Source organism: Clupea harengus, chromosome 2 (assembly GCF_900700415.2).
Source record: "Clupea harengus chromosome 2, Ch_v2.0.2, whole genome shotgun sequence".
NCBI lineage: Eukaryota > Metazoa > Chordata > Actinopteri > Clupeiformes > Clupeidae > Clupea > Clupea harengus.
The window spans coordinates 4,211,233-4,225,585 of NC_045153.1; the positions used below are offsets into that span (position 1 = coordinate 4,211,233).

General features: G+C 41.0%; 1 protein-coding gene across 1 annotated transcript; it reads right to left on the reverse strand.

Annotated features, from left to right (window-relative positions):
- Positions 1 to 2,572: 2,572 nt before the first annotated feature.
- Positions 2,573 to 13,317, reverse strand: LOC116223601 (E3 ubiquitin-protein ligase TRIM35-like). Its single transcript, XM_031580911.2, has 6 exons — positions 12,642 to 13,317; positions 12,057 to 12,152; positions 11,704 to 11,934; positions 9,304 to 9,326; positions 9,100 to 9,218; positions 2,573 to 4,319 (listed from the first exon to the last, which is right to left on the reverse strand). The coding sequence occupies exons 1-6, from the start codon at positions 13,017 to 13,019 to the stop codon at positions 3,598 to 3,600; spliced, it is 1,569 nt and encodes a 522-aa protein (XP_031436771.1). The 5' UTR covers positions 13,020 to 13,317; the 3' UTR covers positions 2,573 to 3,597.
- Between the last annotated feature and the right edge of the window lie 1,036 nt (positions 13,318 to 14,353).

Consider the following 14,353-nt stretch of genomic DNA (forward strand, 5'->3'; position numbering starts at 1 on the left):
AACAGGTACATTCACCATCTTTAAACCACACACACACACACACCACAGTCCACTCCTGGTGTCACAATCTCCATCTTTATACCACACACACACACACACACACACACACACACACACACACACACACACACTCCTGGTGACACAATCTCCCGTCCTTTGGGCAATCTCTGTCATCCTTCATTGTTAAAGACATTGTTAAGCACAGGAAATACTACAAATCCTGACACTTAGATATGCACTAGTTTAATTCATATTTTATTGTGAATTTACCTTATTTTGAACACAAACAAGTAGGACAACATCATTAAAAGGAGGCTTTAAAATCATAATGAAATCATACATAATGGTTTACAAAACTGTCGTGATGACAATTATTTGCATCTTTAGAAAGGTTTAAATCAAAATGAATCAGAATCAAATGTTTGCAAAAAGTACTATTAACATTTCTGTCAAGCCGGTCAATTCTGTAACCATGTTGCGAACACTACATGAGGGTTAAACAGTATATATGGCTCCAATTTGAGAGGCTTGTTGTTCAGACCTACACTGCTGAATCCTGAGTATATTCATGTGCTTTGTTACAGGTCTTTACTGGACTAGAGCCAGATTGCTGCATGAACCACAAGAAACGCTCCTGAAACGTCCTATTTTTTGCACACAATTCCTTATCCCTCGTATCATTCAAAGCTGTCTAAAAAAACTAAAATCACACAGCACAAGCAGCTTTAATTTCATTCCTCTCATCAGTGTCAGAGTCTGATCAGACTAATGAAGCTGAAGCTGAGCTGCTCCACTGTTTCAGGACCTCAGAGTCTGATCAGACTAATGAAGCTGAAGCTGAGCTGCTCCACTGTTTCAGGACCTCAGAGTCTGATCAGACTAATGAAGCTGAAGCTGAGCTGCTCCACTGTTTCAGGGACCTCAGTGGGATTTAACAGATTATACGTCAACTGAAGGATGGACAAATTTAGCCAACATCAGCGTACCTTTAGAAAATAAAAGTACCTTGTTTTGGAATTTCATTTACATTTCTGTCAAAGATGTTTGCCCTTCAATTTGTAATATTTACAGAATTCAGATCACGTGACACCTGTGGGATTTTCTTAAGGCAACTAACAAAACAACCAATTAGTCAGAGTGCAAAAGGAAGTGACATCATCTATTGCTGTGTCAGGCTTCTGCCAGGGATTGAATGTCGCTTGATCAGTAGACCTGGGCCCCGTTCGTCGTAAGGGCTGAAGCTAAGTTAATCAATTGTCCTTTTAGACCGTTAACATCAGCAAGCTGATTGAGAACAGCAAATATCGGTTCGTTAACGGCTCATTCGCCTCCAAATCATGTGGTTAATTTCAACCAGGCTAAATTTATCAGGGCAATTGCGCGTGCACGTCCTACTTCAAAAGGCAGGAAAGGTCGATCACCAAAACAATGATTTTCTAACGGTATAATGGTTCTAAACTCAAAGAAAAGGGCTCTTTTTTTCTCCGCTGGCGAGCAGGAGATGAACATGAAGGCTTATGAAGAATACAAGACCATAATCATGGCAAAATTCAACACCGCCACCGCTGTGAGAGCAAGGTGTGTTGGGATGTTTATAGGGTGATATCTATGTATGGATACCTGACGGCAAGTGTGAACTGGTACAGAGGATTCCTTTACCGGTTCGAATCTGCAAGGTTGCTAGTTCGAATCCCCGCACCGCCTTCCTCTGTGTAGTTTTACATTTCCTTGTAAGTCGCTTTGAATAAAAGCGTCTGTTAAATGACTAAATGTATTAATAACAAATGCAATAAATTGAAGCAGTGAAAATAAATTGTCTGTATTTCTCTCTATTCTTATCATGAGTCCACCTTAATCATTTTCTACAATAATGATATGCTATGGTGTACTAATAACACAAAAATGTACCACTCGCAAAAAAGCGCAAGACAGTCAATGTTCGACTGTGGTGTTTGCAATAAATGACTCGAGAAGGTCTTGTAAATAAATGATTCCTTGTCGGCTGAATCGGTAGCGCTCATACAAGAACTCATCATGATGGAATAATGGATCTTGGCGATCGCAAAGAACTCTCTCCCTACGCTAATCTAACTATCTAATATCAGTCCTTGGTCAATGGGATCCCTCCTTTTTCCGGGGGTGTGGCAAGCTTATCCAGCTACACTTTAGTTAGCCTGCGCTGGAGCAGGTTAGTGCTAATTGATATGTTACTATGGTGATTTATCAAAAGTTGCTTCCACGAACCAAAAAGAGGGGCGTTTTTTATCTTAGCCTGAAAATTAGGTCGCTAAACCGCTTAGTGAGCTACGACGAATACCCCCCAGCACTTAGCCCAGTGAGCTAGTGAGGACCCAATTGCAGGGTGTTGTCACAACTTACTTTCTTTATTATTTTAAACAGGGATATTTCCAAACAGCGGTATTCCAACACAGAAGAACTGTGGAAAATCCAAACGCATAGAAGATCAGGAACAGGGCAAAAGGCATAAACTAAATAAAATACAAAAGTGTAGCTTCCAGGCGGACCTGAACAATAGCTACGAGAGGCAGGCTTCAACAAAAGCGGCTTGAGAACCGCAACGAGGCACAAACCTGTAACAGGAGACTAGCTAGAGGCACCGAAGTGCTTGAGAACACTGCAACAGGAGACTAGCTAGAGCTAGCGGTAACAAAGTGCTTGAGAGCACTACTTGCATTCTTTACAAAAAACAAAACGACCCGATAAGGTTCACAGAAACTAGCCTAACTGGCTAATTGAAGTAAAGTGGCAATCATCTAAACAGTAAGTAATGGGTAACAACAACAAATCACAACAACGGATGACACTGATTCGCTCCTAGTTCGACAGAGTGCACTGTTTTAGCCTACCTAGCTTTTCACCACACACCCACTTTATCTGGGTTATATCGTTCTCTATCTTTAGTTTGATCTTTGAAACAGATTTTCCTTTATAGTAAATGATTACTTGACTTGGACGGTGAAATGAAATTGACAACATTATATTAAACACCGAATTATCGTTGTTGCTAAGTGATTAGACACACCGTTACTGTGAAATGTATTACCGTAGCGTAAGACTTGCACAACATTCATAATGAGTATGTTGACGGTTTAGGTTTCTTTGGGTGAAGAACTGAGACCACGTCCAGTAAATTTACGTCCAGGCACTGTCGATTGAACACCAGGCTGAAAAGGATCATTAAGTTTGCTCATACGTCCAGGCACTGTCGATTGAACACCAGGCTGAAAAGGATCATTAAGTTTGCTCATACGTCCAGGCACTGTCGATTGAACACTAGGCTAAAAAAGGATCACTAAGTTTGCTCATACGTCCAGGCACTGTCGACTGACCACCAGGCTGAAAAGGATCATTATGTTTGCTCATACGTCCAGGCACTGTCGATTGAACACTAGGCTAAAAAAGGATCACTAAGTTTGCTCATACGTCCAGGCAGAAAAGGATCATTAAGTTTGCTCATACGTCCAGGCACTGTCGATTGAACACTAGGCTAAAAAAGGATCACTAAGTTTGCTCATACGTCCAGGCAGAAAAGGATCATTATGTTTGCTCATACGTCCAGGCACTGTCGATTGAACACTAGCCTAAAAAAGGATCATAACTTCTGTTCATACGTCCAGGCACTGTCGACTGACCACCAGGCTGAAAAAGATCATTAAGTTTGCTCATTAGTCCAAGCACTGTCGACTGACCACCAGATGCAACACTCTCATAACCTGGAGATATGGAGTTAGGTCCAATGGAGGTAGGTCCAAGCATTATGTGCTGCTCTACTTTCACTGAAGCTCTCACTGGTAACATCCTCAGAGGAGAGATGTGTGCACTAAAGTTAAAGAATGGAAACACCTTCTCAGTGAAAGTGTGTGTGACAGTGTGTAGGTGTGTGTTATTATCAGGGTCAGAGAATGACAGCTCTCCTCTGTCCCAGTCCAGCTGCACTCTGACCCTCTGGAGTTTTTGCTTCACTGTGAGGAGAGTGGAGGGCTGTGGTAGGGAACCGGCTATATATTCACCATATTCATAAGACACATACCACCATCCACTCATGGAGGCATAGTCTCCCTTCCTCTGGAGAGACTCTGTCATCACACCCACACTCCACAATGTGTTCTCTCCAACGTCCACATCCCAGCAGTGAGTCCCTGAGTTAAAGCCCTCAGAGCCCAGGACACTGGCATACTCATCAAATCTCTCTGGGTTATCAGGAAGCTGCTTTCTCTCATCACCCCATCTCACACTGGTCAGATCCTCAGACAGGATGAGGATTGGGTTTGCAGTGTTAGGATCCAGAGTCACAGGAGCTGCAGAGTGAGAAACACAAATGGTTTAGGTGGAAAGAGCACACAAAAAGAGATACATACACATATACAAACTAGAGGTCATTATCTGTATCTGTAGATAGAAGGCCAGAAATGGGCGTGGCATATGCTGGAAGTCATGTTAAATCAGGCTCATGTTGTATTTTTTAACCTAATATTCATTGGTAATGCAATTGGTGTGCTTTCAAAGCATCAAACTGATTAATTGTATGTGTGTTTGTGTGTGTGTGTTTTTATGTGTATGTGTGTGTGTGTGTGTGTGTGTGTCTGTTGGTCTCATTAGAACAGAAGCAGAGACACTGTGAGGTCTAGTTAAGCAATAAGGTACGAGGCAGTACTGTATCGTCAATAATACGACGCGTAGCTGTTATTTAGATGGCTAAGGCCAGATTCATGCTTTTACATTTTTCAGTAAAGTGCTTTAGATCCCTTATTCCCGTTGTAATCCAGAGTGTTTCAGACCCAGGACTTTGGAACAACAAGACAGGGGAACCAAAAGAACGCATTACTAACTGAACAACCAGCTAACCAACTATGCTTAGCATAGCCTACAGGTTTGACGAGAAGCTCCGGGTGCTATCAGTGGTCTGCTGCTAATTATTTGGTATATAATGATTTTTCACATTTTTTTTTTTTTTTTAAATTTGAAGAGGGGCGGTGCCCTAGCGCCCTGTATTGACGCACCGCCACTGGTAGGCACTGTGCATAACAATGTCAGGTTAATAAACGTAACCTAAATCGCCTATGCTGTTTAAACTTAATGAACTAAAAGTTACGAGTGACTTGGGACTCAATTAGAGCTGCAACGATTAGTCGACGAAATCGACGACGTCGATTGTGAAAAATTGTCGACGATGATTTTTATTGTCGACGCGTCATAAAATATATATACAACATTTTTTTTTTTTTTTTGGCAGACGCTAGCAGAGCTACCGGTAATTTTCATTCGGCATTGCAATGCACTATAGGAAGTGCGAAATAGTGCATCTTTAATAATAATTGACCATCATTGGGAACAGAATCTGCAAATAGCCTAGCATACAAATCATGCACCGTTTTCTTTGCCCTCTGTTCTCATACCTTCATGTGCTGCATATCAGAAATGGCCGACTGAAAAGCGAATTATTCTGAGACGGCTCATGTTACCATGGAAACAATAAACAAAGCTAGCTTTAGTAGCTGCTGCATATGAGATATGGCCAACAGAAAAGTTGTCATTTTTCTCAATGATGGTCAATTATTAGTAGTTAAAGAAGCACTATTCCAGTATTTCAAAGAGAATGAGCTGTGGGAGCACAAGAACAGTGAGTGTCTAGCAGCAATTATCATAGACATATGATATATCTATAACTTATAGTAAGGTTTAAGCTTACATGTTGGAAAACAGAACGTCTCATGGAGGATGCTTGCTAATGCTATTTCAGTTATGTTAAATGCAATGTAGTAAATCAGTGAATTATCAGAGTAGCCTGTATTTTCGTTTGTTCTGAATAGTTAACCTCCTCCACTTAGCATTCTTCAAACAAAAGATTGTGGGAAAAAAATATATTTCATAAGTTGAATTTGAATGTCACTTGCAGCCCAGTTATTCTTGCGTTATTTTGCACTTGCAGAGGCTTGATTGCTAATTTGAGTTACTTTCTAAAACTTTATTTGCACTTTCTCTTTACTTTTAAAAGCATATTTGCACTTTAATTTGTATTACTATTTGATTTATGTATTATGATGATTACATTTGTTACTCAAATACATTTGAAATTCAAATTCCAACTTTTTAAGTCGTTATTTTAATTTGCCATGGGAAATAATCATTAGATTAGTCGATTAATCGAAAAAATAGTCGATAGATTAATCGATTACCAAAATAATCGTTAGTTGCAGCCCTAGACTCGATAGACTAACATTAGGCTGTTGTTTGCGTTTGTTCATGTTGATTTGGATATCTCCATCAATTGTGCATCCCGTGGAAAACATTTCTCAGGTCCCCTTCGTCTCTGATGATATCGCTTCCGACCACTCTTGATCTCTTTGCCGGTGGCTCGGTGTTGGAAGTGCCTTCTCCAGCAAGGATATTACTCGTGCTGTCTTTCATTGAGATTTGGTGCCCAGTAGCTTTGAAGGGAGCTTTCGGATTTAGAAATGACAACTAAAGGCGCGCAAAATCTACCGTTCCCGTTATTATAGTGTGCACTGATATGGAACGCTCAGGTAAATGTAAACAGCTTTACAGTACATTATGGCTCAATACAGTACACCCCGTGACTCACTCTCAACCAATCAGAATGCTTGATTTCATCAACCCATATTATAATAGGGGAGATATGTGTGTGTGTGTGCGTGTATGTTTGTGTGTTTGTATGTGTGTGTGTTTGTTTGTTTGTTTGTTTGTTTGTATGTGTGTGTGTGTGTGTGTGTGTGTGTGTGTGTGTGTTTGCGTGTGTATATGTGTGTGTGTGTGTGTGTGTATATGTGTATGTTTATATGTGTATGTTTATATGTGTGTTTATATATGTGTGTGTGTGTGTGTGTGGTTGTGTGCATATGTATGTGTGTGTGTGTGTACCTGCTGGGCCTTTAGTAGGGGAGCTCTGCTGTCACTCAGGCTTCACTTGAAAGATGCCAGTGTTAAAGAATGGAAACACTCTCTCAGTGAAAGTATGTGTGACAGTGTGTAGTTGTGTGTTAATAACGGTCTCTGTGGCAAGTGGGTGTCCTCTGTATTCTAAATGTGTGGAAATGTGTGTATGCATGTGTGTGTGTGTGTGTGTATGTGTGTGTGTGTGTGTGTCGGTGTGTGTGTATATGTGTGTATTAGGGATGCACGATAATATCGGCACGACATCGGTATCTGCAGATAAAAGCTTCAAAACTTAATTATCGGCATCTGCAGATATGAACATTTCTGCCGATGTACCTGGCCGATAAAGTGACGTTCAAATTATGCGCACGCGAAGCAAATGTTTTGGTTACTATGAGCGCCAACAACGTAATTCAAGATGTTGGCTGTGTGGCAGTACTTCACAGTATCAGAGGATGTTGACATGCTATTTGTCAGGAAACTTTTCAGGAGATGGAAGAGGAGACGACAGCTTGGCCGTAACGTAGGTTACATGCATAGATGCAGACCATCCGCGTGCAACGCTTTGCAACATTACCTGTCGCGCGCTAATAGAAGTTAATAAGTTGCTAGTTAGCTAGACAACACTAGCTAGTTAGCTTGCATGCTACGTGACACCAGCGAAGTTGATGATCTCATTTGACGGGATGTGAAACGTTATGTCACGAGCCCACGCTATCTGTACATGGCTTACTTTTGCATATATGGAATTTATATAGCTAACTTGGCAATAACCTTACATAGATTAGTCTAGAAATCCTAGAAGGGATGTTATTAAACTGTAAGTCAGTTAACCAACGTTAGCTTGCCAAGTTAGCCAAGTTGCATTTCCAGAGTGTAGCTGTTCGAGTTGGTACTGTTCAAGTATGAAAATTGTGACGTGAAAATATAAATAAATCTGCCATATTTGAAATCATTTCAATAGTTTCATGAGTGAATGTCTATTTCTAAAATGATACAAATCAAGTTTTTAATGTCCTGTATCTACAGCAATACCCTATCATAATAACAGATTAATTCTAGTACAGGAGAGACTTTTCAATAATTAAAAAGCAGAGGTGTATATATCGGTATCGGCATCCGGCCAAAATGAGCTTGTAAATATCGGCATATCAGATATCGGCTCAAATTCAATATCGTGCATCCCTAGTGTGTATGTGTATTTGTGTGTGCCATATGTGCTTTCAATGAAACTGGTTTATCATCCAGTCCACTCCATATGAATCCACTCTAACGTCTAACCGCTCTATTGCATGTAGCCCTCCCACCAGTGATATGGCTCATACACTACACTAGGGGATAACACAAACAGGGTGGGGTGCACATTAAAATCAACTCTTCTTTTATTTATTCTTTACCAAACCAATGAGATCTACTAATTACGTGAAAACAAATACTTCATCATCATTCCCAAAAAGAAATGTCTTGAACACAGTCCCATATGAAGTCTTTTCAAAACAGTAGAGTGAGACAAGTAAGCTAACCGAGTTCAGGCAGGAGCAACACAATTCCTTACATTTCCTTTAGTCCGTCAGTGAGGGAATAAACACACGCTGCACCCCCCAAAAAAACGTTTGTTCATGCACGACTAAAGAAAATGTCTTAAGCGTACTGGTATCTTGTTGTCAAAGCATGAAAACAGGCTGCATTACCACACACCCTGGCACATCCATAGCAACGGAAGATGACATTTCCCTCCATCGTTCTGAATCCTCCATTTATCGACATGTGTGAGCGATACAGTTCACTGGAGAAACAGTTCACTCGAGCATCCCTACTAATACTCTTTCAATAGCATTCTGCTCCCTTTAACAATGTCTTAACCTCAACTCTTCAATCAACTCTTAACCTCAACTGAAATATCCCAGACAATTCAGACTAATTTTCTTTTTCACCCGTAGACCTGCGTCTACACACTCTTCATCACTTCCGCTCTCTTCCAGTTCCCCCTTCCGCTAGGCAGCTCTTTTGATCTCTTCACTTGTCTTCAGATTTCTTTTGGAGGTTATTTTTGCTCTTATTTATGTAAAGCACATTGAATTGCCTATGTGTATGAAATATAAATAAACTTGCATCCGTCTGTCTGTCTCTATGTGAGTGTGTGTGTGTGTGTGTTTTTGTGTTTGAAATTATATATACACTTACTGTATTGAACAATCTCCTGCATCTTCTCCCAGACTCTGAACTTCAGGTTGCCCAGGTGTTTTGCAACATGGATCAGAGCTCCTGAAACCCTCTCTGGATCCTGCAGTGTGCACTGGGCTCTGGAATAACATTCAGGAGTCAGTGCTGCTATGGGTTTGGGTTCAGAACCACAGAGAAGAGAGAGACAGGAGGCAGATCACTCACCTTTCCACTGTGCTCTTGTAGTTCTGTGAAATGATGAAGGAAAACCTTTATTTTAACATGATTGGTATGAAAAAGTCTCATAATAAACCTTTATTTACTCATGCTCTCTCTACTTCCATGTAAGCCGATACACCTACTCTCCCCTCCCCCCCCACACACACACTCTCACCTTCAGCACCTGATACAAGTCATCATCATGTACATCAGAGTTTTTATCCAGTTGCCCCTGTCCCTCATTCATCCTGTTTCTTTTGTCAATGACTATTTTACATTTTACACACAGAGGACATTGGAAGACACAGATAAACACATTTTCAGTCAACTGTGGCTGAGTATGAGTGTGTCTAAGTGTCAGTGAGTGTGATTGAGTGTGGCTGTATATGAATGATGGTGATTGGCCAGAGCTGAGTTTCTCCACAGGTGATTTGGGAAGTCAGTAACAGCTGAGTTCCATTCCCTAATTGGACACACAGGTGCAAATTGTCTGACTAGTTTGGCAGTAAGCAGCAACTAGTCAGACAAAGACTTTAAAGAGTCAGTGAGAAGCAGGGCTGACGAGAGAGAGACAGAGGGGAAGGTGCCGGTAGCACTGGGTGCAAGCCGGAGGGTTCACCCCATTTTCTGTTTGTTTGACTACCTTTGTTGTAAGTTTGAAGCCTTAATAAAGAACCTGCCTTTGAAGAATTCCCTTGTTGCATCCTCCTGAGAGCTGGGCTGCCACAACACACACACACACACAAAACACACACATACACAAACACACAGACAAACACACGGATACACACACACACACACACACACACACACACATACTGACTTTCAATGCAATCTCTATGGGTTCCGGGAGGGCTAGTACTAATGTGCTTTCATCATACTAACTGCAAAATGATACAGTTGTCAAGGGCACATCAAAGACTGTTCAAAACGAGCTACTGGAGTGTATGCTAGCGGTCGTGAGGGAACGCATTGGGGAGGAGGTGAAGTTGACAAACTATGTATCCATTCAAGCTGATGAGACAAAGGACGTTTCCACTCAGACACAGCTGGGGTACGTTCGTCGTAGGATTGAAGCTAAGTTAATCAATTGGCCTTTTAGCCCGTTAAGATTAGCGAGCTGATTGAGAACAGCAAATATCGGTTCGTTAACGGCTGACCCGCATCCTAATCATGTGGTTAATTTCAAGCAGGCTAAAGTTATCATGGCATTTGCACGTGCACGTCCTACTTCAAAAGGCAGGAAAGGTCGATCACCAAAACCATGATTTTCTAACGGTATAATGGTTCTAAACTCAAAGAAAAGGGCTCTTTTTTTCTCCGCTGGCGAGTAGGAGATGAACATGAACGCTTATGAAGAATACAAGACCATAATCATGACAAAATTCAACACTACCACCGCTGTGAGAGCAAGGTGTGTTGGGATGTTTATAGGGTGATATCTATGTATGAATACCTGACTCCAAGTGTCAGCTGGTACAGAGGTTTCATCTACCGGTTTGCATCTGCATGGTTGCTAGTTCAAATCCCCTCACCTCCTTCCTCGATGTAGTTTTACATTTCCTTGGAAGTCGCTTTGAATAAAAGCGTCTGTTAAATGACTAAATGTATTAATAACAAATGCAATAAATTGAAGCAGTGAAAATAAATTGTCTGTATTTCTCTCTATTCTTATCATGAGTCCACCGTAATCATTTTCTACAATAATGATATGCTATGGTGTACTAATAACACTCATATAATTATGAGTGCTTTGTTCTCCGCATCACCGACACTACAAAAATGTACCACTCGCAAAAAAGCGCAAGACAGTCAATGTGGTGTTTGCAATAAATGACTCGAGAAGGTCTTGTAAATTAATGATTCCTTGTCGGCTGAATCGGTAGCGCTCATACAAGAATAATGGATCTTGGCGATCGCAAAGTACTCTCTCCCTCCGCTAATCTAACTCTAATATCAGTCCTTGGTCAATGGGATCCCTCCTTTTTCCGGGGGTGTGGCAAGCTTATCCAGCTACACTTAAGTTAGCCTGCCCTGGAGCAGGTTAGTGCTAATCGATATGTAACTATGGTGATTTATCAAAAGTTGCTTCCACGAACCAAAAAGAGGGGCGTTTTTTATTTTAGCCTGAACATTAGCTCGCTAAACCGTTTAGCGAGCTACGACGAATACCCCCCTGATGTTTGTGCTCAGCTACATCGACAGCAACCATGCAGTGCAGAGACGCTTTTTTGAGTTTCTTCACGTCACGGATTCAACATTGACCTCAATCGCCAAAGTGTTTTTGGAGAGAATGAACAGTATTTTTATGTATTTTATTATACACAAAAACAGACACACAGACACAGAGACACACAGACACAGACACACACACACTCTCTGATAAAGAGAGTAGATGGTTCTTACTTGTAGAAATGTGATGTTATCAGCTCTCATCTTCTCTTCTATGGCTCTGGTGGTGTCTGAAAGAGATGAGATCTCTCTGCTCATCTTCTCAATCTTTTTCTTCATCATCTGACTCTTCTGTTCCTCTTCCTCCCTCAGTGCAGCTATCCTGGCTGCCTCTTCATCTCGTAGAAACAGGTGAAGCTTATCAAACTCCTCCATGATCTGCTTCTGTGTATGCTGGGCCTGAGTCTGGAATAAGGTCAATAAAAGAGAAAGTGTCTACTAGGGAATTCCTCTGGATTAACACACTTCATAAAAGCTTCTTCCAACGTCTGTAGATATTCTATTAATGCTTGAGTCTTGACTCTCACCTTAATGTGTTTTGCTGTTTCATCATAGGTGAGTTTTACTTGTTCAAAAGCCATTAGCTTTTCCTTTAAGGGACCTACTATGACCTTGAGCTCCTCCTGGAAGAGAGAGAGAGAGAGAGAGAGAGAGAGAGAGAGAGCCAGAGAATAATACAGTAGTCTTTTACCACCAAAGCAATTTGTGACGCCCCTCAGATGCAACATTTGCTGGCATATTTATGAAAAGTCCTGAATGTGAAAATAATAAAGACAAATCAAGTCTCACATGTCAGTGTGCCTCTTGACTACAGCAATACTGAGTCAGATTTTCAAATATGACTTTGGCAGAACATGGATTGTCACCACTGAAGCAACAAATGGATACATTTCAATTGGAAGATTTGTGAACACATTTGGAAGGCCTTCTTGAGGGGGCAAAGGAGTGAAATTATGGTGCTGCCACCTAGTGTTGAGTTACAGTAATAATAGCAACTACAGGGATTTTGAATTCTGTGATAAGTAAATCATTTTTTACTATGATGGAATAAATATCGGGCTATAACTTGTCGTTAATTATCCAATACAAAATCTTGTGGTTATCAAACTTACCTCATGGTCAACTGCTGCTTTAGCAATGGGACTGAACTGGTGATTCCTGTGGAGTTTTGAGTCCCGACACGAGTAACACAAAAGCTGCTGATCATCGTGACAAAACAGCTTGAGTTCGTCGCCATGGAGACTACAGAGTGCTCCTCTCTGACCTCTCTCCTGTAAAAATGTCTCACACAGGTTTTTTAATGCACGGTTGGTTGGTGGCTCGTCCTTTGATGACCTCCTGCAGACTGGACATTCTCTGGATCCTTTGGTTCCCCAGTACTGCTGCAGACAGACTTTACAGAAGCTGTGACTACATGAGAGAACAACTGGGTCCTTGAAGATGTCAGTGCACACAGGACAGGATAAATCCTCCTCTAACTTCGAAGCCATTTTCCAAGAGTAAATATAAATCTAGTGCAAGCCTACCTCTCGTTGTTTTTCCCCACACTTTACTTTCACTTTCAGGAGTTTGAAAAATCGAGTCGGTTTCGGAAACCTCTTGTTGTTTTAACCTATGTATGCAAGCATGGCAACATCTCCAACATCTTTATGAAAACAACTATGTCCAGTTTGAATGTTTTTAAATTAGATTCTAACCTGCTAGAACATTTGAAATAGTTTAACGTGGAACAAAGCTGCCGTCTGTTTCTCTCACACTCTCTGCACAACTCCGCCCCCTCTCTCCCTCTGCGTCATCAGAAGCCCACTAAGACCGTAGACATTTATACATAGACGCCCCATAGGCCTTTGGAAGACATATATAGGCATGTTTTGATCATAGGTCATAGACATCTATATTTGTCTATGATTTGGATCGCGTGTCAACGTCGCCGTCATATTGGAGAGGTGAAGACTGGCCTGTAAACAAACGCAAGTAAACGGTGGAGCTGCGGTTTTTCTGGATAAAAAGCACTATAGTGTTTGCATTTCTCAACCGATTTCACTGAGTCGTTTTTATATTCAAGGGTTTATGATCTACGTGGAGTACCCAAAACAGTTTTGTCTCCATGTTACTTAGAATCTCGATAGTCAGGCTATAATTGCCATTGACATGTATACATGTATATGTCTATGATAATCGCTGCTAAACGCTCCCACAGCTCATTCATTTTGAAATACTGAAAAGAAATTGAGAAAATTGGAACAAAATCTGCAAAGAGCCTACAAATCAAATAGTGAGACACTGGCAGTAGGTCTGCTTTCCATATTTTGTTTCAAATATGTTTATTGACAAACATATCCTTTAACAGTGTAATGTGTTGTTGTTTATGGAGTGATGTGCTCAGGCACTGAATAGTTGTGTTGTTGTTTATGGAGTGATGTGCTCAGGCACTGAGTAGTTGTGTTGTTGTTTATGGAGTGATGTGCTCAGGCACTGAGTAGTTGTGTTGTTGTTTATGGAGTGATGTGCTCAGGCACTGAGTAGTTGTGTTGTTGTTTATGGAGTGATGTGCTCAGGCACTGAGTAGTTGTGTTGTTGTTTATGGAGTGATGTGCTCAGGCACTGAGTAGTTGTGTTGTTGTTTATGGAGTGATGTGCTCAGGCACTGAGTAGTTGTGTTGTTCCACCATACGACAAATTTGTTTGTAAGTGTTTCCGTTAAAGCCCTGACAACCTTAACATTACCTGCTTCAGTAATAAAAGATCAGACTATGAAATCAGTTTCTACACCATTTTCTCTCATCGAGTCATTTCTGTTATGTTCAAGGCTGAGACATCAGTG